General features: G+C 33.9%; 3 protein-coding genes across 12 annotated transcripts in view; 1 reads left to right on the top strand and 2 right to left on the bottom strand.

Moving 5' to 3' along the window:
• LOC123679070 (TRAF2 and NCK-interacting protein kinase) overlaps positions 1–18,767 on the top strand; it is a 49,392-nt gene extending 30,625 nt beyond the window's left edge. For 2 of the 10 annotated variants that reach the window (XM_045616426.1, XM_045616422.1), the window contains 8 exons: positions 902–1,061; positions 3,341–4,051; positions 5,638–5,751; positions 11,232–11,493; positions 12,930–13,156; positions 13,690–14,007; positions 16,028–16,162; positions 16,562–18,767. In XM_045616426.1, coding sequence (XP_045472382.1) covers positions 902–1,061; positions 3,341–4,051; positions 5,638–5,751; positions 11,232–11,493; positions 12,930–13,156; positions 13,690–14,007; positions 16,028–16,162; positions 16,562–16,810 — 2,176 coding nt within the window. In that variant the 3' untranslated portion in view covers positions 16,811–18,767. The remainder of the gene's footprint in view (positions 1–901; positions 1,062–3,340; positions 4,052–5,637; positions 5,752–11,231; positions 11,494–12,929; positions 13,157–13,689; positions 14,008–16,027; positions 16,163–16,561) is intronic. The other 8 variants (XM_045616430.1, XM_045616429.1, XM_045616423.1 and 5 more) reach the window with 7 other exon arrangements.
• Positions 18,768–19,023: 256 nt separating this feature from the next.
• LOC123679071 (probable 28S ribosomal protein S25, mitochondrial) lies at positions 19,024–20,518 on the bottom strand. The gene is made up of 4 exons (XM_045616433.1): positions 20,284–20,518; positions 20,124–20,230; positions 19,986–20,073; positions 19,024–19,215 (listed from the first exon to the last, which is right to left on the bottom strand). Exons 1-4 carry the CDS (start codon positions 20,418–20,420, stop codon positions 19,038–19,040), a joined length of 510 nt encoding a protein of 169 aa, XP_045472389.1. The 5' UTR covers positions 20,421–20,518; the 3' UTR covers positions 19,024–19,037.
• An 835-nt stretch (positions 20,519–21,353) lies between these two features.
• On the bottom strand, positions 21,354–23,465 carry LOC123677696 (60S acidic ribosomal protein P0). The gene is made up of 4 exons (XM_045614376.1): positions 23,400–23,465; positions 22,750–22,840; positions 21,783–22,538; positions 21,354–21,549 (listed from the first exon to the last, which is right to left on the bottom strand). Exons 2-4 carry the CDS (start codon positions 22,801–22,803, stop codon positions 21,409–21,411), a joined length of 951 nt encoding a protein of 316 aa, XP_045470332.1. The 5' UTR covers positions 22,804–22,840; positions 23,400–23,465; the 3' UTR covers positions 21,354–21,408.
• Positions 23,466–25,062: the final 1,597 nt, after the last annotated feature.

The raw sequence follows: 25,062 nt of genomic DNA, 5'->3' as shown, positions 1-25,062 counted from the left end.
TTACATCCAGAAAAACTGACTGTTTGGTGCGTTTTATGGGCTGGTGGAATATTTGGTCCGTACTTCTTCAAACCTTAGTTAGTAGTAGTGTTCAATTGTTCAGGGCTGCAGTCAACAGGGTCCGGATTGCTGTGATGATAGCTAACCTCCGATAGGAGATGCACTGCAAGAAGAAGACTTCTTCAAAAACGATGATGGTCAGAACGTTACAGTCAATGGTGATCGGTATAGAGCCATGATTACTAACTTTTTCATTCCTGAATTGAACAACCATGATGTCCAGGAGCTGTGGTTCCAACAAGATGGCGCAACATGTCACACAGCTCGTGCCACAATCGATTTATTGAAAGACACGTTTGGTGACCGCCTAATTTCACGTTTTGAACCTGTGAATTGGCCTCCAAGATTTTGTGATTTAACACCGCTAGACTACTATCTGTGGGGCTATGTGAAGTCATCGGTCTATGCGGATAAGCCACAAACCCTTGACCATTTGGAAGACAACATTCGCCGTGTTATTGCCGATATACGGCCACAAATGTTGGAAAAAGTCATCGAAAATTGGACGTCCAGATTGGACTACATCCGAGCCAGCTGTAGCGGTCATATGCCAGAAATCATATTTAAAATGTAATGCAACAAGATTATCTTGCGGATAAATAAAATTTAATTTAAAGTTCTATAGCTCTAAAAAAAAACACCCTTCAAAAATGTTTGCAACACAAAAGATCTGATCTTACTAATCTGTGATCGTTCCCCTTCATCCCAACCTCGAATTTTGACCTTGCATGACCTTGCGACGACCCTGCCGCCGCCCCCAAAACGTTCTATCGTTTTGAATCCGCCGCCTCTTTATCGTTTTGGCTTCTTTTTGTTTTGTTAGTCCCGAGTTTTCTTTCAGGACTGGTTTAGGTTCGGTGCCAGAGGGTTCGTCGGGCGTGTCCAGCCCTGGAGCCGTGGGTTCCGGTGGATCGAGTTCGGGAGGGCCCCCGAACAGACCCTTGCCTCCCACCCCCGACGACGATGACGTTCAGGGTGACAAGACGCTCGTAGTGAGAAGGGTGAGTGGTTGTTCGAATGTAGCGAGAATGCTGTGTTAGATTAGTTTGTTATATTACTGTATTTCTTTTTTTTTTTTTTGGAGCTGTCAGCTTTGTATTGATGTTTTGGGTATGAAAGTGGTTCGTTGTTCATTCAAATTTTAAACGAGGCTCTATTTCTAGAGCAAAATTGCAAAATAAAGAAAATTGCGATACTATATACAAGAGGTTTTTTTAAGAATATTCACACACCGGCAAAATCAGGGGAATGGACAATATCTCAACGAAGTTTGTAGTTTATCTTCTCTTGAACCCTTAGGACTATTTTAGCAATTTTTTTTTTATTGTAACTTTGATTCCTCGGGAGTATGTCTTTTCAAATGCTGTCCTCAGCTACTTCTTTTTATGTTATATACAAGGGGTAAACAAAAAGAAGCTTCCAAGCTTGACAGACGAGAATGTTCACGAACATTTAGATGTTGCCTCATATTTTCTGAACATTCCTTTGTTTAAGTAATTGCGATATCTGGATTTTGAGAGAAATACAGCATATAATGAAATTCCAGAAACGTAATCCATCATCTCTTATTGGAGTAATAATGAGTAAAAGAAAAAACACTCTCTATGTTAACTCCAAATGTTTTATTGAATTGCTACATGTTTCTATCTCCGAGAGATTATCTTCAGGCCCTACTGATTGAAAAGAAAACAGAGCAATATGATAAAATCTGATTCTTTAACATTAATAGTACTTGCCCGAAACCACTCGATCTATACACCAGAGATTGTTGAAAGATAAAATCATTGCTATGAAAAATAATTTCAACAGAAGGAAGCATAACATTTTCTAAAAGTCTTATACATGCGCTTCACTAATAATTAAATCTTTCGCCAATATGCTATAGAACTCCACGTTCACATATTTACAAAAAAACTACCACTTTTGGAATATATTATCAAAGAAGGTAATACCACGAGTGCTTCAAAGTTTATCGATAATTTTTTATTCTCATCACTCAAACTTGTTTATTTGAGGCAAGAGCATTTAAACAAACCGAGTCTTAACGGACTCTTGATTTTATCAATCGGTTTGTTTTCATATTTTTGCCGAATGAATAAGTTTTCGTGGAAAATTATCGATAAAATTTGAAGAACTCTTGGTATTACCTTTGATAGTATTTTCCAAAATGCGCAAGTATAATTGCTAGAACTTTGCGGTGAAAAATTTTGTATTCGGTATCGTCATAGGGTAATAAACATAAATAGAGGAAGTATACGCAATTTCAACATTTCCCCCAACATGGTTAGATTACGTTGTCGGATTGTGATATATTTTCAAATCCACAATTTTACTATATCGTCATGAATATATATTATATTGAATGAAATATAATTATTTGAGTGATTCCCGATTAAATATGCAAATTTGAATATTTTAAATCCGATATTTTTCCTTAATTGTAGAATTCATGAGTGTCCTAGTGCCATAGGTTGTTTCACGTCGTTTGGCGCGTTTGAAGTTAGTTTTCTGATATATTTAGGTATTTATTTCAATATATTTTGAGTTAATAATAATAATAATAATCTTTATTGAGTGATAAAACACTACAACGAATAAAAGAAAAATCAATATACAATTATATTGACAATGTTTCTTCACATGTGCAACTAACAACTTTTTAAATTTATCGTATTTGTTACAATTTCTTATCGTATAAGGCAAAGCATTATATTGAACAAGCCCCCGCATCAAAGTTGAAAATGAAACGTTGATTCACTATGAGACATAAGAAGTGCGTTCTTTGTGGAGAAACTCGCGAATTAAGTGAAATATTTTATCACTGATATGTTTTTATGTCCGTGCGCTTCATATCAAATTTGATAGTTCATGTTGGGGACAAAATTTGCTTACTGAAAATGACATATGCTCCCTCTATCTATGTTTATTACTCTGAGGGTATCATCGTAGCAATATACATTTCGATTCCATGTTTATATTTTTTTATTAGAAGTAATAACCAAAAATGAGATGGCGGAAATATGAAGTAACGGAAGAATTAATATGAACAAACTACTAACTTCCGAAAGTGGTTTTGTCAAATTTTTGGGGATACAAAACCGGTGTTTCTTTCTGGGTTTGAGAATAGGCATCTGGGTTTGGGAATAGGCATAACTATCTTGAAGCTCGTCCTGATCCCGATATCTACCGCAGTCCTAAACATCAATACATGCTCAGCTCCGCCGTGTACCCTACACATCACCTTTTCTTTTTTCTCGACCGTTGTATTTGCAAATGACAGCAGACTGCGGCCAGTCAAGCGATCAACGCTCACCAGTCCAAACCGGACTCTGATATCGACGAGGCCACCCTCCTCAAAGATTGGGATTTCGACAAGTTCTTTCCGCAAAACAAGAAACTGCAAGAGACCACAGCCACCTCTTCCTCGTCCAGCAGCTCGGGCAAAAGAAAAAAAGACAACAAGGGGGCGAAGAGCCCCAGCCATCGTAGGATGGACAGCGACTCCAAGGCGAGTCCCTTCTTGAGGGGCTTCCGGAGGGAAAACTCCGACCTTCTGCCTTTGGGATCGAGGCATTCCGCCATATTCTTGGACAGGACCAGGAGCAGTGGGATTTTTAACAATAGGAGGAGTTCCGACGCCGGTTTCGGCAGCGGCAAGAACGCTGGCGAGCCGGTGCTGATGGACTACGTGAAGAGGACAGAATCCCCTAGCTCCGTTAAAACTGACACCGGCAGCAAGAACGCAGCTAACAGTAGAAATAGGGAAAGCGGACTGATTAAAATTGAAGACATGTTCAAGCCTAGAAGGGAAAAGACTGAATCGGACATAGTTCTGAGGAATTCGGATGCTAGGAGGAGCATAAGGGAAAGCTTGGAGGCGAGGAGGAGGGTAACAGATTGTTCGGATAAGAACAGAAGCTCCAGCACCAGTTCGGCCTTGCTGTCGAGTACCACAAACTCCTTTAGTGGTGACGAGTATTTGTTTATTCAGGTAATAGTAACCAGTTTGGTTTTAGGGTGATAGTTTCTTTCTTTTTAACAACTTCTTGTATTATAGTTTTCTTCCTTGGTTAGTTTTCTTTTAACATCGAGTTTTATGTTACTCAATTATTAACTTATTTTTTCGCTGATCTTTCCTAGATTTAAATTAGAGCTAGATTAGGTTTAGCTCGGGTTAGTGTTATTGGTTAAGGTTTTTTTTAGGAAGAATAAGTTTTAAATTGCATCTATAGAATTATTATAACTGATCTGTTGATGAGCTAACTTTTCTAGTTTTTACGGGAATTTTTTTGAAGCTTACAAAGTGTAAGAAAACCAGTGAAAAGTAATTGTAATAATTATGTCTACTCATTAGTAGACATAAAAAAAAATAAAGTTATTATTATAACTTTATTTACTGAGCGATATTCTATAGATTAACTGTCAAAAAAATTAAATAGTTCAATATACAATAAGATCATTGTTACTTGATATTCGCTCAAACTAACATTTGTTTGGTAATTCCTTTTTATTCATTGAAATATACATGAGTTTTTTTATATTCATCATCGAAAACTACAAAAAACTATTTAGATTGTCGACAAGAAATTTTCGTATTCATTTTATGATAGTTTGTATCCATTTATTATGTTTTTTGTTTGTGTCCGTGTGAACTCTAATTTTATTGAAGGTATAAATTCCCATCTTTGGTTTCCTTAGGTTTTCGTATCATAATTTCATTAAAACTCTTCATTCATTGTAACTACTAATATTTTAGTTATAGATCCTTTTGGTGGAGGTTCTCTAATATCTAGTAACTTTCCAGTTTTAAATCAATTTCATATTTACTTTAGATTGTCAGTTATATTTTCCGAATTAAATTTCGTAATAAAACAAATAACATCAGACCACTCAAACTTAATTGAAATGAATCATTGTTTATATTCTGTAACAATCAAAGGAACTGATCAGCCTTGCATGAATAATTTTTCTTCACTTAAATTTCACCGCTTCAACTAACGTCTAACCTACCACAAAAAGGAGAATAAAAACAGAAGGAAGAAGAGGATTAGTAAGTCCAAAAAGGAAGACTACAGCATGTTTTTTGAGAAGGTTCTGCGAATAAAAAGCATGGAAATTGATCTAAAACGACTGGTTGCAGCTGCTGCCATCTTTTTAAGTGCCTTGAATATCCAACTTAATAATGCATAAACCCCTTTCCAAGTAATTTACATTTACAATATGTCATATATAATAATTTGAAAGATGTTTGTTATTTGCTGTTAAAATTGTCATTGTTTTAATTTTTTCCGCTTTTGCTTTGTGTGTTGTTATTTTTAGGTAGTGACTTTGGTTTATTCTAATCATTTATATTTTTATTTCATTGTTTTTTTTTAATAAATGCTTCAGATTATTTCAATTTTATTGAAGGGTTTCAAATTAAAGTGGAACATACAAGATAACAGAATATACATCAATTAATATTTTTTATAGATGATTTGGGTTAATTAAGATTTTTATTAAAATTAGGCGAAATGAATGACTTTCAACTTTTTTATCTATCCTGTATACAGAGTGATGAATTTTATGTATTTGTAGAATGGACGTAGTGGTGACAACATAAGGCAAAGTAACGTCTTGCCAGACTTGTTGAGTCAAGCAAGTAGTAGTCCTGGCACTCCATCGGCTAGGGATAAATCGCAAAGCGAAGAGGTGAGTCTTTTATTACTTGCTGCCAAAAACATTTGGGGCTTCTTGCTTTCATTGTGATAATATGATAAGTTTTTAACATTTGTCAAATTTGAGGCCTCGCTTTGAAAAAGAATGTCGATGAGAATAGAGGAAATTCTGTATCTGCTTTCTTGTACTTGTTGATGAAAAATTACAAAAATGCTCAATTTGGAATACAAAATTTTTAAGTCCAATACGCTCTATTAGTGTGACGTCACACACCGCCATTTTTGGTTCTCCTGTCAGTGTTCGGAATCCAAACAAATAAATTGTCATTCGAATTAGTACGGTGTCGTTGAAGGGATTGGCTTATTTTCATAAATAAGAGTATTTGAGGAATGATTTCAGTATTAATTGATAGACAGAAGGAACGAGGTTAATACCAGTAAGTTTGAATCCTGTATCATTCCCCAGATTTTGTAAAAAGCCGTGTTTATTAGTTGAACTTCAAGTTCGAACTTATTGGCATTAATCTCGTGCCTTATGTCTATCAATTAATAGTAAAATCGTTCCTTAAATAATCTTATTTATCAAAATAAGCCAATTTCTTCATCGACAACGTACTAATTTGAATGACAATTTGTTTGTTTGGATTCCGAACACTGACAGGAGAACTAAAATGGCGGTGTGTGACGTCATCACTCATAGAGCGTATTGAGTAAAGAAAATATTTCACCAATTCTTCAATATAGGTTATATTTGATCCACACAATTTTGCTATAAATTATCTAGCCTAATCAAAGTCACACTAGATTATTTCAATCACTTTTTTGTTAGAAACTTCGAAACTTTTTATAACTTGATATGCCTAGTTTCTGCAGTGTGTTGAAATTGTGGCTTAGATGAGTTCTTCAACTCCATTCGCTTATAGATTTCCTCTTTCAAGCATGAAGTAATCTTTGGCATAATTGGGTATTTTTTTTTCAATATCTTCAAAGTCTAAGCAATTTTATACTTTTCATCAAAAAATCCAAATTTCAAGAGACAATGATAATAATATAATTATTGAGGAACAAACATGGAATTATTTAATGAGAGCACAAAATCATACACCGTGCTGTAATGAAACAATTTAATCACATCATCTCTGTCGTTTGAATATAGACTATAATCACCGATGTATCAAAGGGAACTTTTAATTCCAAGGTTGCTCTATTAAATATACCATTGTACAATACCAAAGGTTGGCTGCATGCTTGAAATGTTTCATTGGATCGATTCGCCAAGATTTGAATTACGAAAGGCCTCGAAAAAATTTTCGAAAGGATAATTATAATACATAGAGTGTAATTTTAACTTGTTCGAAAATTGTGTCCCATGTTAATGTCTTTCTCTTTGGTTTTTGCCTTTCTGAGTGACGTCCATAACACATCGTAACATAAAAAACTGTAAGTATGATACTGTTCAACTGTTCGTTGTTGTTTAATTGTAGTGTCTTGTCACATTGTATTGTTTATGCATCACCGCTGCCTGACATCGAAAATCTTGATTAGTTTTTCTTTTTTTTTTTTCATTTTCGCTTTTGTTCATCACCACTCACGTTTGATTTTTCCTTTATGATTATTCTCGATATATATTTATTCTTTTGAGATGGAGCAATATAAAAATTATAAACTTCAAACAACAAAGCATGTGTAGATGTAATTTCAGTATCAGCAGAGGAAATGTAAACGGGGCATCATACATGTTTAATATAATTGTGTCAAGTTTTTCAACATTTCATTAATTTAATCGTGCCAATACATTGCATGGCATGTGTTAGTTTCCTTCAACTAATTAATTGCATCAATAGGCATATTTTTCTTCATTTTGAGTTATTTCAAGACGTACATTTTATCAGTTGTATGTGTTAATTTTATTAATAAACCCCGATTGTCGTATCGTTCAATACTTTTAACACCCATGTGTTTGAATTGTCGAAATTTATAATTGGGAATTCTAAAAATCGGATAATATAAAATTCACAAAACAAAATTAATAATCCATTCCAATTAAAAAAAAAAAATTCTCTAATTCTGTGGCAAATACCTTCATTCTGCCATAACTTGTAGAACAAAATCTTGCGGTAATGTGTCAATTTCAAACAGATTTCATGGTTATATTTCATTATTATATGTTGGTACTCGGAACTCTTCTGTCACGAATTTATCTATTATCTGTCAAATTTGTGATACAGAAAACAGTTCTGCCAACCAACATTTTTCAATGCATAAATCACTAAACTATATTTATGGAAATATTCCATGAATTTCAGTAAAAATTCAGTGAATCAGAGAAAATAATATACTAGGCGTACAGAAGGCTCATTTAACTATTGTTCATTCAAAAACCCGCATCTTCATGGCTTATTTTTCAATTTTGAACCCTGGAAAGAATATCAATACCTTCTGCACTTTTATTATAAATAACTATTCTTGAACATATTATCGTATCGTAAGTATATATCATAGGACATATTACAATATTAATTACGTACCATGAAGTTACAACATCTATTTCGGAATTATGAATTCCTGAAAATTTTATTTGTAATTCTTAGATCGAGTCAATATTTTTTTTTAGTGAGGTCACGCAAAGAATGCACGTTTATGTTAATTAAAACTAGCTTTCTTAAAAAAACCTTCAAGTTATTGAATCTTTAGAAATTATTTCGATATCTTCGTCTTAAGTTAATTAGAGATGTCTTGAAATATTCCACCTAAAATATGTCAACGTATTCCCAAAAAATTAATCTATATCGGTCTATTTTTCGATGGAATTCCCTGTGTGAGAAGTGCCAACGTTTTTATTAATAAAGAAGGTCAAGTCAATCGTGTCCTGAATGGGCAGTTGATTTTCCATTGTGCGTTCGTTTTGGCCAAACGGATCTTTAATTGCGCTATTTGACGACTTGCAGACTTGTCTCATGCCGCAAAGATTTTTTTTTTGGCAGTGGATATTGTTGTGTTCGTTGAATACTGAGTGGATAAACAATACAATGTAAAACTGGTAGTCTTATTTTCATTTTGTTGCTCAAGTTTTAATTTTGCAAATATCGAATTTCACACATAATTGGTTTTGGAAAACTAACGGGAAAGACTAATGCATTTTGTTTGTTGATCAAACTAACCAACGTTTTTTGCTACTGCTTGAATGATAATATCAATATTATTTTTAGCGCCCTGGACTCCTGCCATATGCATATTTTTTTGCTTCTATACTATATATTTTTTTTAATATTAATTTGAATTTAAATTACTTCTGGATTGATTTTTTATATATTCTTTATGAAAAGCAATAACAATTTTCCATTCTGAAATTTTTCCAAAAACAGTCTCGAAAGAGTAATCCAAAACGAAATGAACTATCTTGTCACAGAGATCCACACAATCTCTTAAAATTAACTACAACATTTTTCCAAACTATAACGGATTTACCAAGATTGTTTTCATTCATCAGTTGAGAATATTATTGTACCAAATTTCACAATTGTCCCTTGGGCAAAAATTTAAATATGGATAAAAAAAATTGGAATGTAGGTGTTACAGTTGAATAGAATGAGAACTTCTTGAACTAATGGGTCACTTCGAAATAAAGGGTGTTTTTTTTTTCGAGGTATATAACTTTAAGTTAGCATTTCTTTTCAAGATGGCGACCGATTTAACAGCTGTCAAATGATTTATTCTCACTTTGGTTTGGCAATTCATCATGAATAGAGTCACGCCTGAACAACGCTTGCAAATAGTGCAATTTTATTTCGAAAATAATGGTTCTGTGCGGAATACGTATCGCGCACTACGTCCATTTTATCGTGGACAAAATCGTCCATCAGAGCAGTTCATTCGATTAACCATGGAACGTTTTCGCACCACGTTTACTCTTATTGATAACTCGCATCCCCAGAGACGCCATACAGAAGAAGCTATTGCTGCATCAAAAACGATAATGGCCAGAACGTTACAGTCAATGGTGATCGGTATAGAGCCATGATTACTAACTTTTTCATTCCTGAATTGAACAACCATGATGTCCAGGAGCTGTGGTTCCAACAAGACGGCGCAACATGTCACACAGCTCGTGCCACAATCGATTTATTGAAAGACACGTTTGGTGACCGCCTAATTTCACGTTTTGGACCTGTGAATTGGCCTCCAAGATCTTGTGATTCAACACCGCTAGACTACTTTCTGTGGGGCTATGTAAAGTCATTGGTCTATGCGGATAAGCCACAAACCCTTGACCATTTGGAAGACAACATTCGCCATGTTATTGCCGATATACGGCCACAAATGTTGGAAAAAGTCATCGAAAATTGGACGTCCACATTGGACTACATCCGAGCCAGCCGTGGCGGTCATATGCCAGAAATCATATTTAAAATGTAATGCCACAAGATTATCTTTCGGATAAATAAAATTCATGTCAATCGAATAATTCATCGTTGTTTTATTGCAATTTAAAGTTATATAGCTCTAAAAAAACACCCTTTATAATAACGCATGGTGGGCAAACCTGCAGATCCAAAAATGAGTTGATAATAAACCGACGTGTTTGTATACAGGGTGTTCCTAAATTGGAGGTACAAACGAAAATGACAGACCCCTCGAATCATGTTTAGAAAAAAAAGCCTATAAAATGGACTTGCAAACGCTTAGTTTTCGAAATACAGTTTGATTTTTTCAATTTTTTTTTCTCATAGTACTTTCCTTTCACATTCACAAATTTAACTTAAATTTAGCAAAGATATTCCAATATGAAGGATTAATCATGTGATATGCTAATTTTGAATGCAAATCTACAGGGTGATATTTTTCCTGGAACAATGTCCGTTTCTTTCCTCCTGAATTTTTTTTAGAGGAACACTGCTAGTTTAGAAAAATGTAAAAGTAAACTTTGGTCTAGTATTACACTTTTTGGTTTCTTGTAGTTGTATCTGCTATCGTTATCGAGAAAAAAATTCATATAATTCACTTGTAATCCTCAGGAAAATCCAAATTATTTTAAAGATACATAAGCTGTGATGACTTAATCAATTATAAGTTTTGGTACTTATTTGTCCAATATGTGGCGAAGATTAATAATGATTCGATAAACCACAAAAATAGTACTACAAAAAACGCCCTGTATTCACAGGACTTTTTTCTTAAAATCATTCAAAGAATGGATTGTCTCTAGGTAGTTTTGATGGACGGATTTGACTAGACCGATCAGAATATGGGGCGTTTTTTCTTCAAATCGTCTGGATGCAAAACAATTATGTTCCTTTTCCTGTCTATTCACTTCGAGCTCAATTCATTTTTCATTAGTTTTCAATTCTCTACTCGCCGTAAAACCTATATTCCGAAAATTCATTCTTCACATAATATCAACAAAAGTAACATATTCAGGGAGCTTGAGTTGTTGATTAACTGTGTAAATACTTAGTGAGACATTACCAGCACCTACTCAGATTATTTTCTAATTCTTACATTTGCCTTTTTCAGTATCGCCAAGCGATGACGCCAATACACACGCCCTCTCCTAACAAAATATCAACACCTATTAACGCTAACGCACTTGCCCTACAACAGAAACAGCGTTCCTTCCTCACTTTCGGCTTCGGGGCAGGCTCCGCCCAGTCGAGGAGGGAATCTCACGTAAACGTGAACGTCACGCCCACCTCGCACGACCTATCTTCGGACACGCCCGAGATCAGGAAGTACAAGAAGAGGTTTAACAGCGAGATCCTGTGTGCTGCCTTGTGGGGTAAGATTTTTTTTTCAATGGTACCTTTCTTAAATATTATAAGATGTCGAATGAACCAACAGATCTTAAAATGTTATTGACTTGGACCTCCACTTGAATCAACTAGATTCAAACCTCCTCGCAAAACCATCAGATATTATGCCAACCACCTACGATTTTGAAACGGTTATATAAATGACCGTCCTAGTGCAATAAGTCTCGTAAATCGTCTGGACAAAAAGTCATCCATATGGTTCACAGATGAATCAAGAACAGAGAAGGGCACTGGCATTGGGATATATGGACCTGGACTGAGGATCTCTAAAACCCTGGGAAGTGAGCCCTCGATTCTACAGACCAAGATAATGGCTGTTTATGTATGCGCCCAGGAGTGTCTCAAAATGAACCTCAAGGGGGCGCATATCTACATCACCACGGACAGCCAAACCACGCTAAGATCCCTGGAATCGTGTTGTCAGGGGTCTTTGCTGACTTGGGAGTGCCGTAACACATAAAGCAACTGGCCAGAGGAAATAAGGTGACTCTATTATGGGTACCAGGGCACTGTGGGGTTGAAGGAAATGAAAGAGCGGATGAACTTGCAAAAAGTGCATCAAGGTTAAGACCTGCTGGACCTGAGCCTTTCTGTGGGATAGGAAAAGACCAATACAAAGCTGCGGTCCAGCTATGGGAGTTGAACTGTAGGACAATTCACTGGACTAACACTCCTAGACTTGCTCAGGCGAAGAAATTCGTGAAGATTTCACCTACCTACGCCAAAAAGCTCCTGAAGCTGTCGCGATCGGAGCTTCGGGTGATGGTGGGACTGCTGACGGGCACGGTCGGTACAAACATCATTTGTACCGTATGGGAAAGTCAGCAGACAAGATTTGCAGGCTCTGTGGATCGGATGCAGAAACAGCCGAACACTTGTTATGCAAGTGTCCGGAGCTGGCTGGCCTAAGAACCATTCACATGGGTAAGCCGGTCCTGGATACCAGAGAGGTAACGGCCAAGGTCCCTAAGGAGGTTGTCAATTTTATTAACGTTGTTGACGACCTCCCTGGGTTTCTATGAATGAGTAGGGTAGTGAACAAAAGATCTGCATGGTCGCAGTTCCCGGTTGGCTTACCAAAACAAAACGACCACAGTTCAAATAATAATAATTAGGGCCTCCACTACATCTACTTATTGAAAAAACATGAAAATCAATGTATAAATTATGACGTTCTTCTTGTTTAGTTGAAAATTTTCCAGAAACAAAAGAAACCACCAACCTAATCTAAACTGAAAATGTCATAAAATTTCAACAGACATACCAACATTTCAACAGGGGTACCAACTTTTTAAAATATTGTTTGTAAAATGATGGGGCATCCAAAATGAAATAATAGACTTTCTTCAAGTATCCCTCACATCTGTTCATAAATGATTCACACATCTTTTTTTTATTGTAGGAGTGAACCTACTCATCGGTACAGAACATGGCTTGATGTTATTGGACAGAAGCGGACAAGGAAAGGTTTATCAACTGATATCTAGAAGGAGGTTCCAGCAAATGGAGGTGCTAGAAGGACAGAATATCCTTGTAACAATTTCAGGAAAAAAGAATCGGGTCAGGGTATATTACCTCAGCTGGCTCAAGAGTAAAATCCTGAGGACTGATGGTGTTAGTGATGTAAGTGTAAGTAGTTTCTCATTTTTATATGATAAACAGTACAGTCGCCGCCAAATAAGATGGCAAATCTAAGGCGCAGAGAAAGATAATGCTATCTCCTTCGCACTATCACGGCATTGGTTCTGGGGTGTTGCCGATTTCGAGACTGCTCAACTCAGTGGCGTGGTAAATAAATTGAATCGGCAATGAATTATTCGAGATAACGAAAAAAAATATCGGAGGATAATATTTGAGATTGAGAGTAGAACCATTCATTATAAGAAAAGATAGAAAAAGTTAACAATTATAACAGGTACTTTTATTTGAGAAAATAAGATATACAGGTAGTACGATAGTATGACATTAAACTGGCTTTATGTGTACGCTACTGAATGGAACGCTTCGGTTTATTAGTTACTCATAGTCAGTCATTAGCTCCTCCTTCAGTTTTGTGCGCAACCAAGTTCTTGCCATCTTATTTGGCGGCGACTGTACTTCTGACATCAGTCACAATTACTATAACTTATGTCATGTGTCAATAAACTGATATCATTTTGCAGCAAGTGGAGAGAAGAAACGGTTGGATAAACGTGAGTGATCTACAGGGTGCTGTGCATTTTAAAATTGTGAAATATGAAAGGATAAAGTTTCTGGTGATAGCTTTAAAAGACAGTATTGAAATTTATGCCTGGGCGCCTAAGCCATACCACAAGTTCATGGCGTTCAAGTCGTTCTGCGAACTGACCTACAGACCGCTATTGGTCGATCTGACCGTAGAAGAAGGAACCAGGCTAAAAGTGATATATGGCAGTGCAGAAGGGTTCCATGCAGTCGATCTTGATTCAGCTAGTGTTTATGATATCTACCTCCCTAAACTTGTGAGTACTATTATAGTTTCATTTTGCTAGTGGAGGGTTTTCCAATAAGAGGTTTCATTTGGATATTACAACAAAAAAATATATTTTAAGAGAAATCAATGGATGTTTGTTCCGATGGAAAGAGGAAGGTTTGCCATTAATGATGGAAAATGATATGTGTCCTCGTTAACTTCACAAATTCCATCTGTAAGGTTTTGAATCGATTGTGGAGCATCAGCATAGACTTTATCTTCACGTGGTCTCGAAGAAAATGTTTAATAGTGTCAAATCACAAGATAACGGTGGCCAATTGTGATCACCTCTTGAAGAAATAACACGGCCATGAAAATATTCTCGCAAATTTGCGATTGTTTTGTTGCTTTGTGGCACGTAGAGCCATCTATTGAAAGTAAATGTCGTACACACCATTATCTTCGAATTCCATTAAAAATCATTAATGATAGCTCGGTAGCGCAATCCATTCACTTTGACAGTTGCACCAACCTCATTTTAAAATGAATAAGGTCCAACCATCTATGCCTTATTTTCAAGATCGACAAACTTGACTTTTCGTGAACACTACGGGCTACAGCAGAATATTCTCAGTTCTTCTTGAGCGACGCACACGGTTTCGATTATTCACATCACCAACTTGTCCCAACATCTCAAATTTTGCTACCAGTTTCACTATTGCCGGTCGAGAAGAGGCTTCACGACGTCCCAAAAGTGCTTTAGTTGAGCGAACTGTGACTGCAAAATTTTCACCATTTTTGTGGTGAATTTTAACAATTTCAATGCGTTGTTGAAGCGTGTATCGTCCCATTTTTACTAAGGGCGTTGTTGATACTTGTCAAATGTCAAAAGATGACAGCTTCAAAAGTGACAGCTGCCCAGATAGCGGGCAATTCAAAATAAACCTCTTATAGGAAAATCTTTTATGAATGGATCATGACTTTTCTAAAAATGAAATATTAATTAATTCGAGAACACATTGTTACTTGATATCATTTAAATCATCGTTTGAAAGCAAAATGTTTCAGTCAATGGCATATTTCTTTAAGGCCCAGTTTCACCAAATGCTTTAATCTTGACTTGGCTCTTAAGTGAGGCCTTAGATCACGATTAATGTAATGTAGCGTTTCACCACATTCCAAAGCGCCATTTAATCGACCAATCGCGATTGAGCACTAATCGGCCATTTTTGGAGGATTACAACCTTTCAAGTTGAGATTAATAATTATTTATCAGTATGGAACTTTTGTCTATGTAATTATTTTTCCGGAAATTTCTAATTTTTGGGTCAATTTTATCAAAATATGACTATATGTATAGGCTCAATATTTCCCATTTAAAATACACGTAAACTTTGTTTTTGTGTTTTATGAAATTTATTGCAAAGAATAATTTATTGATATGTTTGATTGAAATATTATTTAAGAAGCAGTTAAACTAGTTAATAAAAATAAATAAGTTAATAAAATTACTTATATAGTTTTTTTTCCAGAATGTGTGGTTTTGTGAAATGGGATCATTTCTTTTTAACTTCTGCAAGTTTCCGATATTTCGAAGCACATCACTCGACATTTTCGGCAAAAATTAACTTTGTTTTTTGTTTACAAGATGACAAATGTTTTGAAATGTTATGAGTTATGAATGAATGACACCTGTCACCTAGCGCCAATGGTGGTCATCACTGCTAATACGATACAGAACACTATTATAACTCTTTGTTCACAACGTTGCCAAATGGTCTGACTATTTAATCGCGATTTGGTTAATCGCGATCATCTTCGGACGGGTTGATGCATGGTGAAACAGAAAACACTGTTAAGCCTGCTTTAGTAACAAGCGGAGTTTAAGCAATCTGGGATCAAGTGCTGTTTGGTGAAACTGGGCCTAAGGACAATTGAATCGATAGCTACTGTTTTTGTATTGTGATATAGATTCGTTATGTTATAGTTTTATTGAGTCGTGCTTCGTATTATTATTTCTGATTATCCTTATTGTCTTATATCTTGAAAATATGTTTTTTTTTTTTCAGACACAAGGTTCTATTACGCCACATTGTATTGTCACGTTACCTAACAGCAATGGCATGCAATTGTTACTTTGTTACGATAATGAAGGTGTCTATGTCAATACCTATGGTAGGATTGCCAAGAACAGTCTACTTCAGGTAAGATTCAGTTCATTTGTGAAAAATTATCTCAGTTTATATCGAAATATCCTTGTTTGAAACTCATCCATTCTGCTGAACAGAGTTATTATCGATAATAATATTAATATCAATATAAAGGTGTATCAATAAGAGTGCAAAACTCAAAAGTTCATCTGGTCTATTGAATCCAGAAATGTTTCCATCGTGATATCGCCTCAATAAAAACTTTATGGTACCAACAATTATTGAAACACATGTCTATACAATATAATTTAGCATTCGTTAAAAAAAAAAAACTTTATCCCTAATTAATTTTTCTTGATGAATAAAGTCTTTGATTTATTTAAAATGTTGTGGAACGTTTGTTCCCTGAATTTTAGCTTAATTTGTATAATTGAATATAAATTGATCTTGCAGTGGGGAGAAATGCCTACGTCTGTGGCTTACATAGGTACTGGACAGATAATGGGCTGGGGCAACAAGGCCATAGAAATCAGATCGGTGGAATCGGGCCATTTGGATGGGGTGTTCATGCACAAAAAAGCGCAGAGGCTCAAGTTCCTGTGCGAGCGGAACGATAAAGTGTTCTTTTCTAGTGCAAAGAGTGGTTCCTCCTGTCAGATTTACTTCATGACCTTGAACAAGCCGGGCATGGCCAACTGGTAACATTTAGACGAAAACCGACTTTGCTTATAGCAACTCTGTTGAACGAAGTGAAAGACTAAATTATGATTGTGCATTGGATGTTTTTGTATGATGGATCAATATCAGAAAATTTTTCACCTTTGAAATCATGTAAAGCTAGGTTTTCGGACTTTTCTTGTTCGGTTGATTTGTATGGGTGGTACGGATGCTGACTGATCGTAATTGGATTTTCTAATTTCTTGTTGGAATGATGGCAGGACATATAGATTCTGATTTTCATTCAAAAGTGTATATTTCTTTTTGGACAAAAATAAATTTTCACACTTAGTTCTCAATTAGGAATACAATTTATAAGAAGTTTGTTTCTTCGCTCTGGTGAGTGGATTATGAAACAATTTGTTCGATAAAATCATCAGAATCTTCATGGTCTATCCATTGCTCAAGAAAAATGTAATCTCAAAACTAAATCTGTGATATTCATTAATCGGCTTTTGTTTTAATTTGTAACATTTTCTAAAAGCATTTTAAATTGGGATTTGTAAGACTTTACCAAACATGTAGAGATCATCAGTGTTTTTTTGATTACTTTTGGAACTGCTCTGTACCATCATATAAATTTCGTCAGAACGTATTTTACTATTACTTCAATTTTTCATCAATTAATTATTGACTTGTATAACTGAAGCAATATGTTGATTATGCCATTCAATTTTTTGTTCTGGTCAATTTTTTAAAAACTAAGGTCGTTTCTATTGGAATGGATTTTTAAGATTTGGATTTGATTTCAATTTGATTAGAAAAATATTTTCCACAAAAAATGTTCCAGTTCCAAAATGTATAGGTTCCTCTTTTCTAAATCTGCGTTTTTGAACGGGACTATTAGCAAAGTTATTTAATTTATAATTTATTTAGTGCCAATCTCTTTTATATAGTGGGATCGAAAAGAAATGCTCACTAAATGTAGATAAGTCCAGTATAGTGTAATATTAATTTGATTACGAGTTGATATAAAGAAACAATCGAGGATTTGTGTGTAATCAAAAGAAATGAATTCTCGTCCTTTGTTGTATATATTGGATAGCTGAGGGAATTTTTGGAAAAATTCACAATGCAGTGTTAGCCTAAAGCACACAGAACATAGGCTGTATTAATTTTCTTTTGCACAGAAGTCGAAAAAAATTTTATACTAAATGAACCATTAGTAAATGTCTGTAATGAATGTTATTTTTTTGTTGTTATTGGTGCAATCAAGACTGTCTGATTTATGTCTTATGTATCTTTAGAGGCGAATCCCCAAAAAAGAATCAGGAACAAGACTTTCTGATCCATTTTGATTGTAGGATATATTTTTCTTTGAAATATTATTAATTTGGAAAAATCCATATTCTTTCAAATTTTTGATTACAGTTCATTTGATTTCATTAATTTTGTAGAATATGTGTTGTTTTTCACAAATGAAATTTCGAGGAAAAAATATAAAATCAATCAAAAAAAAGTGATCCAAATGTGAAATAATTTCATTTTCAATTATCCATACTGTCTTTTGTTTTATTTTTATCAATAATAATGTAGTTTATGATAATCACCTATAAATTTTCCCTTATATAATAAAAAGTAGTTTTAAAACATATGTGCATTGAATATTTGGGGATTAGCCTCTACCACGTAATCCATTTTTCATAGCAAATAATTAATATTTACTTTTAAGTCCATTCAGTCGATTAATTTCCTTAGTGCAGTACATCATATACATACTACTTAATTTATAAGCGGAAAATTTCTCTTACTCTTGATAATTTCCCAAAGAGATGGTATAAGTGTGATTTTTTTATGAATGAGAAACAATTATATAAATCAAATCATTTTATTAATATTATTATTCCAAATATTAAAAGTTATATATTATATTATTACTGCAATTTTTTTCAATCCTCTTGTCATTTAATGAAATCATGTTTGAATAAATAATTTACTACCATTTGTGTTTCAATCATATCTATTCAATAACTTTCTTTATTTCCCATGTGTTGCGAAGGAAAGAAAAAGTGTCAATAAGTTGACTCTACAATTCAGTATCTAACAAAAAGAATTAAAATCAAAATGAGATTCTATAAAAAATGTCAATATCCACTGTTGCCTAATGCTTTTCCAGCCTGAACAAAATATCACCAATAAGATTCAAAATTTATATTTGCTATTATAATCCCTATTATTCTTAAAAGAAACAAATTGAATACTATTAATAAATTTATTCTACAATTTTATTGTATTTATACTTTCCCCTCCAATGTTGCGGCAAAGGGCATGTTCCTGGACATGGAACTTGCCCGGGTATTTCACATATACAATGTCTATCGCATAGCTCTCCAAAGTTGGCAGGATTGTCTTTCTTTTCCCTTGCAATGGTCTCTTTTTCCAAGACTTTCCTGTAATAATAGCATTAACATTTAATAATCAAAATGACAAAAAAATATATAAAACATTAAGAACTGCCAAAAGAAATAAAAACCTAAAAATGATAATGGATGTCTTGGATTCTTGAAGTGATTAGAGTTATAAATAATTAAAATCATTAGTTGGCAAAACATTTTGAAATACATAGAATCCAAAAATCAAATACTCGGAATCATGAAATTTCAAACATGTAGGGCTATCGTAATAAATGAAATACTACCGCAAGCTTCTAGCTCATTTAATTTCAGGTTGCAATTTCAGTACTACATAGAGAATTGATAGTAAGTGAATGATTCTCTTTAGAATCTATTGGTGTGTTAAGCAGCATCATATGGCAAATAGGAGTAACATGTGATGTAAGTTTCATACCACTATCAGATTTGTATAATTTCTTTGAGGATCCATGAAATAAAAAATCCTATTGCACTCGAGATTCAAGTGGCATATGGTCTTCATATTAAAAAAATATAAATATTTATTATTACCCTGATTTAGAAACAAACCCTAGTAGGTCACTTACAGTTTGCTTTGTCTTGATGAATACTAAGGAACTTGATAGATGTGCATAGTTTAATAAAAATTCCTTCCGAATAGATTATATCCAATCAAAATAAAGTGTAGTAATCTTATTATTTCCACATTGTTGTCATCAAAGAATACTACCCTGAGGTATTCCAACAGGTATGTTTATTTTATCAAATATTTCAGCTATTCTATAGTTAAATTAAAAATTACTACTCACTCTGATTTGCCAATAACTCTTATTAAGTGTTCATATATTTCATCTTTACTTCTACAATCAAGATCTATTAACATTTGGTGTCCAGTTTCTGAAATGAAATTCTAAAAACCTATTGAAAGTGAAAAATTCTTATTTTACCATAAAATACTCTAACGAAAGGTGAAGGTGCCATATTTTTCAGCGTTACAATCTGAACATCTGGATTTTTGTACTGTACTTGTGGTAAATGCCAAAAAACAAAATCTCTGTAAAAGACATCAATCACAAACGTTGAAACAACAAAAACCTTTCATCTCACTTGGTTCCACCATTATTCTTTGAATTCAAGCCATAATTTATAGTCATTATTTTTATTTGATCTTTCAACACTAATCTTCCTGCTTCCAAATACTGTAATGTTCTCCTTACAGGAGCTCGACCTTTCATGAAAGGCATATTGCGTTTTTTTCTGATAAATTATAAGGTATTATCAATTTTTATTCAGTCGATTTTGCAATTTCTAATTTAGGTTATTTTTAAGCACAGAGTTTAGCTTATTATTGATCCACAGAATACAAGTAGTTTCTATTAGCTATTCAAAGTCATCTTGAAGCCACATATCGGCGGAAACTGTAATTTCATGAGTAGGGTCAAAAGCTTTGACGGTTTGAATTTCTGCTATTATATTTTAGTGTTCGGCTAGTTATAAGTATCAATATTTCAGATTTTCAACTTTTATTCAATATATATTTGAACTAAAATATCGAAATCTAAAGTGTTTTGTTGCGTGCTCGTCGGGATTCACAACAGTGCTAATTCATTTACCGCCTTAGTTGTGCGAAAATGCTTTAGGATTGATTGCAAATATTCCACACACGCATACTGCTTCATGTAGAAGCTATAGTTTACATTAATCTTGCATATTGCTCATCATATGCTCTTAGAAGTAGAAAACCGAATTTAATTAGCCATAAAGTGGGTAATAATTACCTACAGAAAATTTGCTTGCCCTAAGATGGGCTGGTGGAAGTGAACTTAAGGGAACTAAACAAAACTTATGTTTGCCACAAAGGAGTGTTACTTGGCAATCAACTTGTGCATTATCATAAAAATGAATAATATATATATATTATTCATTACGGCAACGTTTCTGTACTTTCTTGATTTATTTGCGATTTTTATGAGTAGAAGACCTTCCTGGAGAAGAACCGCATATTGGTTCGAAATATAGATGAATAGACGATAGATTGTTGACTTTTTCAAATTGCCTAGATACCCAAACCACACCCCCTATATATATATATATATTCTTTTGAGAAAGAGCAATACAAATTATTAATTTCAAATTGATAAATGTATCAATGGTGAAAAATAAAGAACAAAATTTCGATTTTTATTTATTTTTATTGACAGTCAAGATTCGTCAAATGCAATAAAAATGTTTCTAATCAAAAAGACCGAAGCCCATATCTTCGTCTTCACTTTCGGATTCCTCCTTTTTCTCTTCTTTCTTTGCCTCTGGAGCAGCTGCAACAGGGGCGGCAGATGCTGCAGGAGCAGCAGCAGATGCAAACTTGCTGGGATCCTGGAAAAAACATAAAAATATTAAAATTATGCCTAGTGAATTGAAAATATGAATTTAATCTTGAAAATTTTTCAGAATGTTTTTTTATTTCATTAGCAGAGTATGTAACTAGGGGTTCATGCTGTTAAGCAACTAGCACAATACAAAGTTCAAAAAAAAGTTTTCATCATGATAGATTTGACAAGTGTCTGAGCAACCTTTTAATAAAAATATTTTAAAAATTACAATCATACCTTGAGGTATTCCTTGATTGTTTCGGCTTCCTTGAATTCAACGTCCGTAGCAGCAGCAATGGCAAGAAGGTTCTTGAATCCATTGGCAATGCTGTGTGGAGCAGAAGCCATAGTTGGATAGTTGATAGCCAAAGAGACGGAAGCAATGTTTTGAACTCCAGCCAAGAATTTCTCAATAAGATCTTCGGGTTTGATGTCAAGAATTTCAGGAGAGAAAATGGTGCCAGAATCGTAAACTTGTTCAACAACCAATCCATATGAGAAAGGAGAGATGTTCAACATATTCAAGAGGGTGGCTTCAGAAGCTCCCACCTTGTCGCCGGGTTTCAAGATGTGCACATCGTTGATGATTTCAATTGTTCCCTTAGAAATTTTTGTTGGAATAGACAAGGCCTGGAAGAAAGATGTCTTTTCTGGACCTAAACCAGTATTCTGAGCTGGAATGACTACTGGCAATGGTGCTATGGCACCTGCACGAGCTGGAGCACGTACTTTGTTGTCCAAAAGTTTATCTCTAATTTCTACAAGCTCATCCCTAGTGAATACAAATCCAACATTTCCCTTAATGTGAGGAAGGATCTTTTCCAATGCTGGGTTTCTCTCAACGTGACCTTTGATAGCTTTACGCATCATGGTATTTTTCCCCATGAGGACCACAGCATTTCCACGAAGGGAAATACGGATTTGCTGCATTTGTTTCGAACCGACATTGTCAGCGCCGACGATGAAACATTTAGGGTAGTCTTCTAAAAGTTGCTGAAAAATAACAGAACGTATTAAGACATGTAAAGTTAGAAATATGCAACAAGTGGTAAGACTTGAAAAATTTCAGAAAAAACCTGTCCACATGCTGATCCCTTATGGCAAGAGGTTCTTCCATAATATGGGAACAATTGAGAGACGAAAAAACTCATCATGATAGGAATAAATCTTAACTCTTATAGATAAATTCGATATTAATACTTACAACTAATTTTAGGAAATAATTGGATTTCCAAGTAGCTTTGTCCTCCCTACCCATCTTGTGGTGTGTAGGGACTGTTTAGAAAATTTAAGGACTGAAAAAAATGATTCAAGTTGAAAACTAGGAATAAATAAACAAATATCTTATGACGTAAATAACAGTAGGATTCACAAATACATACTTATAATAAATATTAAAATTATTTAGAACAGAAATATAAAAAATTTCAATCGAAGTAAGAATAATAATTTACGAGTAAGATTGGAAAACGAAATAATCAAGATATAATTCAGGAACGTTTGAAATCTATGAACGACTGATAAAACATACCCATATTAACTAGAGTTATCCTCTACCGCGTGATGGTTCATAATAAATGGAATTGAAAAAAGTTATTTATGCAGTTATTTATTCAACTGGTAGTGTCTTGTCCTTCTACATCTTCACATTGTAATGTATGTACAAAACTAGAGTCACTTCAATTGAGGTTAGAATAATAACTTTTGAGATAAATTATCGAGTAGAATTTTCAACGGAACAATATAAACGTTTCTGTTTCCTTAGCAATATTTACAATAATTTTAAAGATATTGACTAAGTTACAGAAAAGGATCATGCAGATATTAAATGATAAACTTCAAGCAACTACTTACCTCAGCAAAAACAACAACGCAATGGAGGAGTTTTCAGACTTCCGTTGGCATTGCACATTTCGAAATTCTTATTCTATGACCCATGATTAAGTCTGTTAATCTTCAATCCTCAGTTGGCCTTAGGGAAAAATTTCCTATATCTTACATTATTATTTGCAAATAAATTAAGATTTTAGAAAATTTCATATCAACATTTGAAATATATTAATTCATAAATAATATGATATAGAATTAAATTTTAGAAATTGATGTTCAACAAAATGAGGTTTGGAATTGGAGCTCCCTCTGTGAGAAATTTTTGAACATAAGAAAGTAGGACAAGAACAACCCAGTTTCGTGAAAATTATTCTTAATTTAAGAATCTTAAACCAGTTGACGTCACCGTTGAAAGATTTTTCTCTTTTTATGAGATTCAAAACAAATTTCAACTGTCAATTAATTCATGACTATTTGTTTAGAACAACGAAGCAACAACTTATAAAATATTTCAAAATACCCATTTTTCTTAAAAGCGATACACATATTATAGTTCTCTTAGTTTCAAGTGAATTTAGTTTTTGACAGGAAAATAAAATTTTTTTCGTTCTATTTCTTTTTCAGCTTTATGTATCTCTCATCTTAAATTGATTTAATATATTTTTGTTGGTTTATTTTAAGCATGTTCTAAATATACCTTGTGAGTAAAAAATCGTTGTGTGGTTCTTCTTGTATAGTTAATGATTGATTTCTTGTCTAGATATAGATAGAATTTTGGCAAAAAGAAAGTTACAAACCTATAACGTGCTTCCAAACACATTGAAAGGGTTGGTTATGAGGTAGGAATAGAAGATTAATAAGATCTTTTATTGAGGAGAATAAAGAAAGATTCTCAAAAGTGTTTTCAAACTAAAGAGTATTTTAGTAATTGATTAAAAAAGTAGTAGATTATATATAAAAAAAAATCATTTTCATAGTTGCAAACTAACAAACATAAGTGCAAACTCAGAGATTCCAGTTACATCTATTTGTCCAGGAGTGTCCAGGACTGCCATCCCAAAAGCTGCCTGTCTCAGGCATGTCATATATATTTTTATTTTCAGTATGAGGGTGATCTCGGCACACAAATTTTATAATTTAGGCTGGATCACTATCCTCAATGTTAATTTTGAGATAATAATGAACTCAAATGAAATATGTAATCTATTATTGGTGGTGAATAAATTATTATTATTATTAATATGACCTACTTTGGTCAGTTTATCGGTGTATATTGTATCAATATTTTCTGACACTTTCGATATATGTTAGATTACAATATGACAACATTCCAAGAAAAAATACTGAGGAACCTAGACCTTTTAGTTCACAATATTATAATCAAAATTTATAACTACTGCCTCTCTCATTCCCTCTTTCCAAGTGAATGGAAAAAAAAGCATTTTGATAACCATCCCCAAGGCAAAGACAGATAATTCTAACATAGAGAACTACAGGCCTATTACACTTCTACCTACATTGGGAAAATTTTTTGAATATGCAATGAGATAGGAAAATATATACCACCATGTCAATTCGGATTAAAAAAAAGACATCGACTATACACCCTTTAATTACACTCATTTCAAATGTTCAATGCAATAGAAAAATGGGAAATAAAACAGCTGCTATATTTATGGACATTCAA

This window comes from Harmonia axyridis, chromosome 4 (assembly GCF_914767665.1).
Source record: "Harmonia axyridis chromosome 4, icHarAxyr1.1, whole genome shotgun sequence".
Lineage (NCBI taxonomy): Eukaryota > Metazoa > Arthropoda > Insecta > Coleoptera > Coccinellidae > Harmonia > Harmonia axyridis.
The sequence above is the reverse complement of the archived record's forward strand: the minus strand, read 5'-3'. Positions and strand labels throughout refer to the sequence as shown.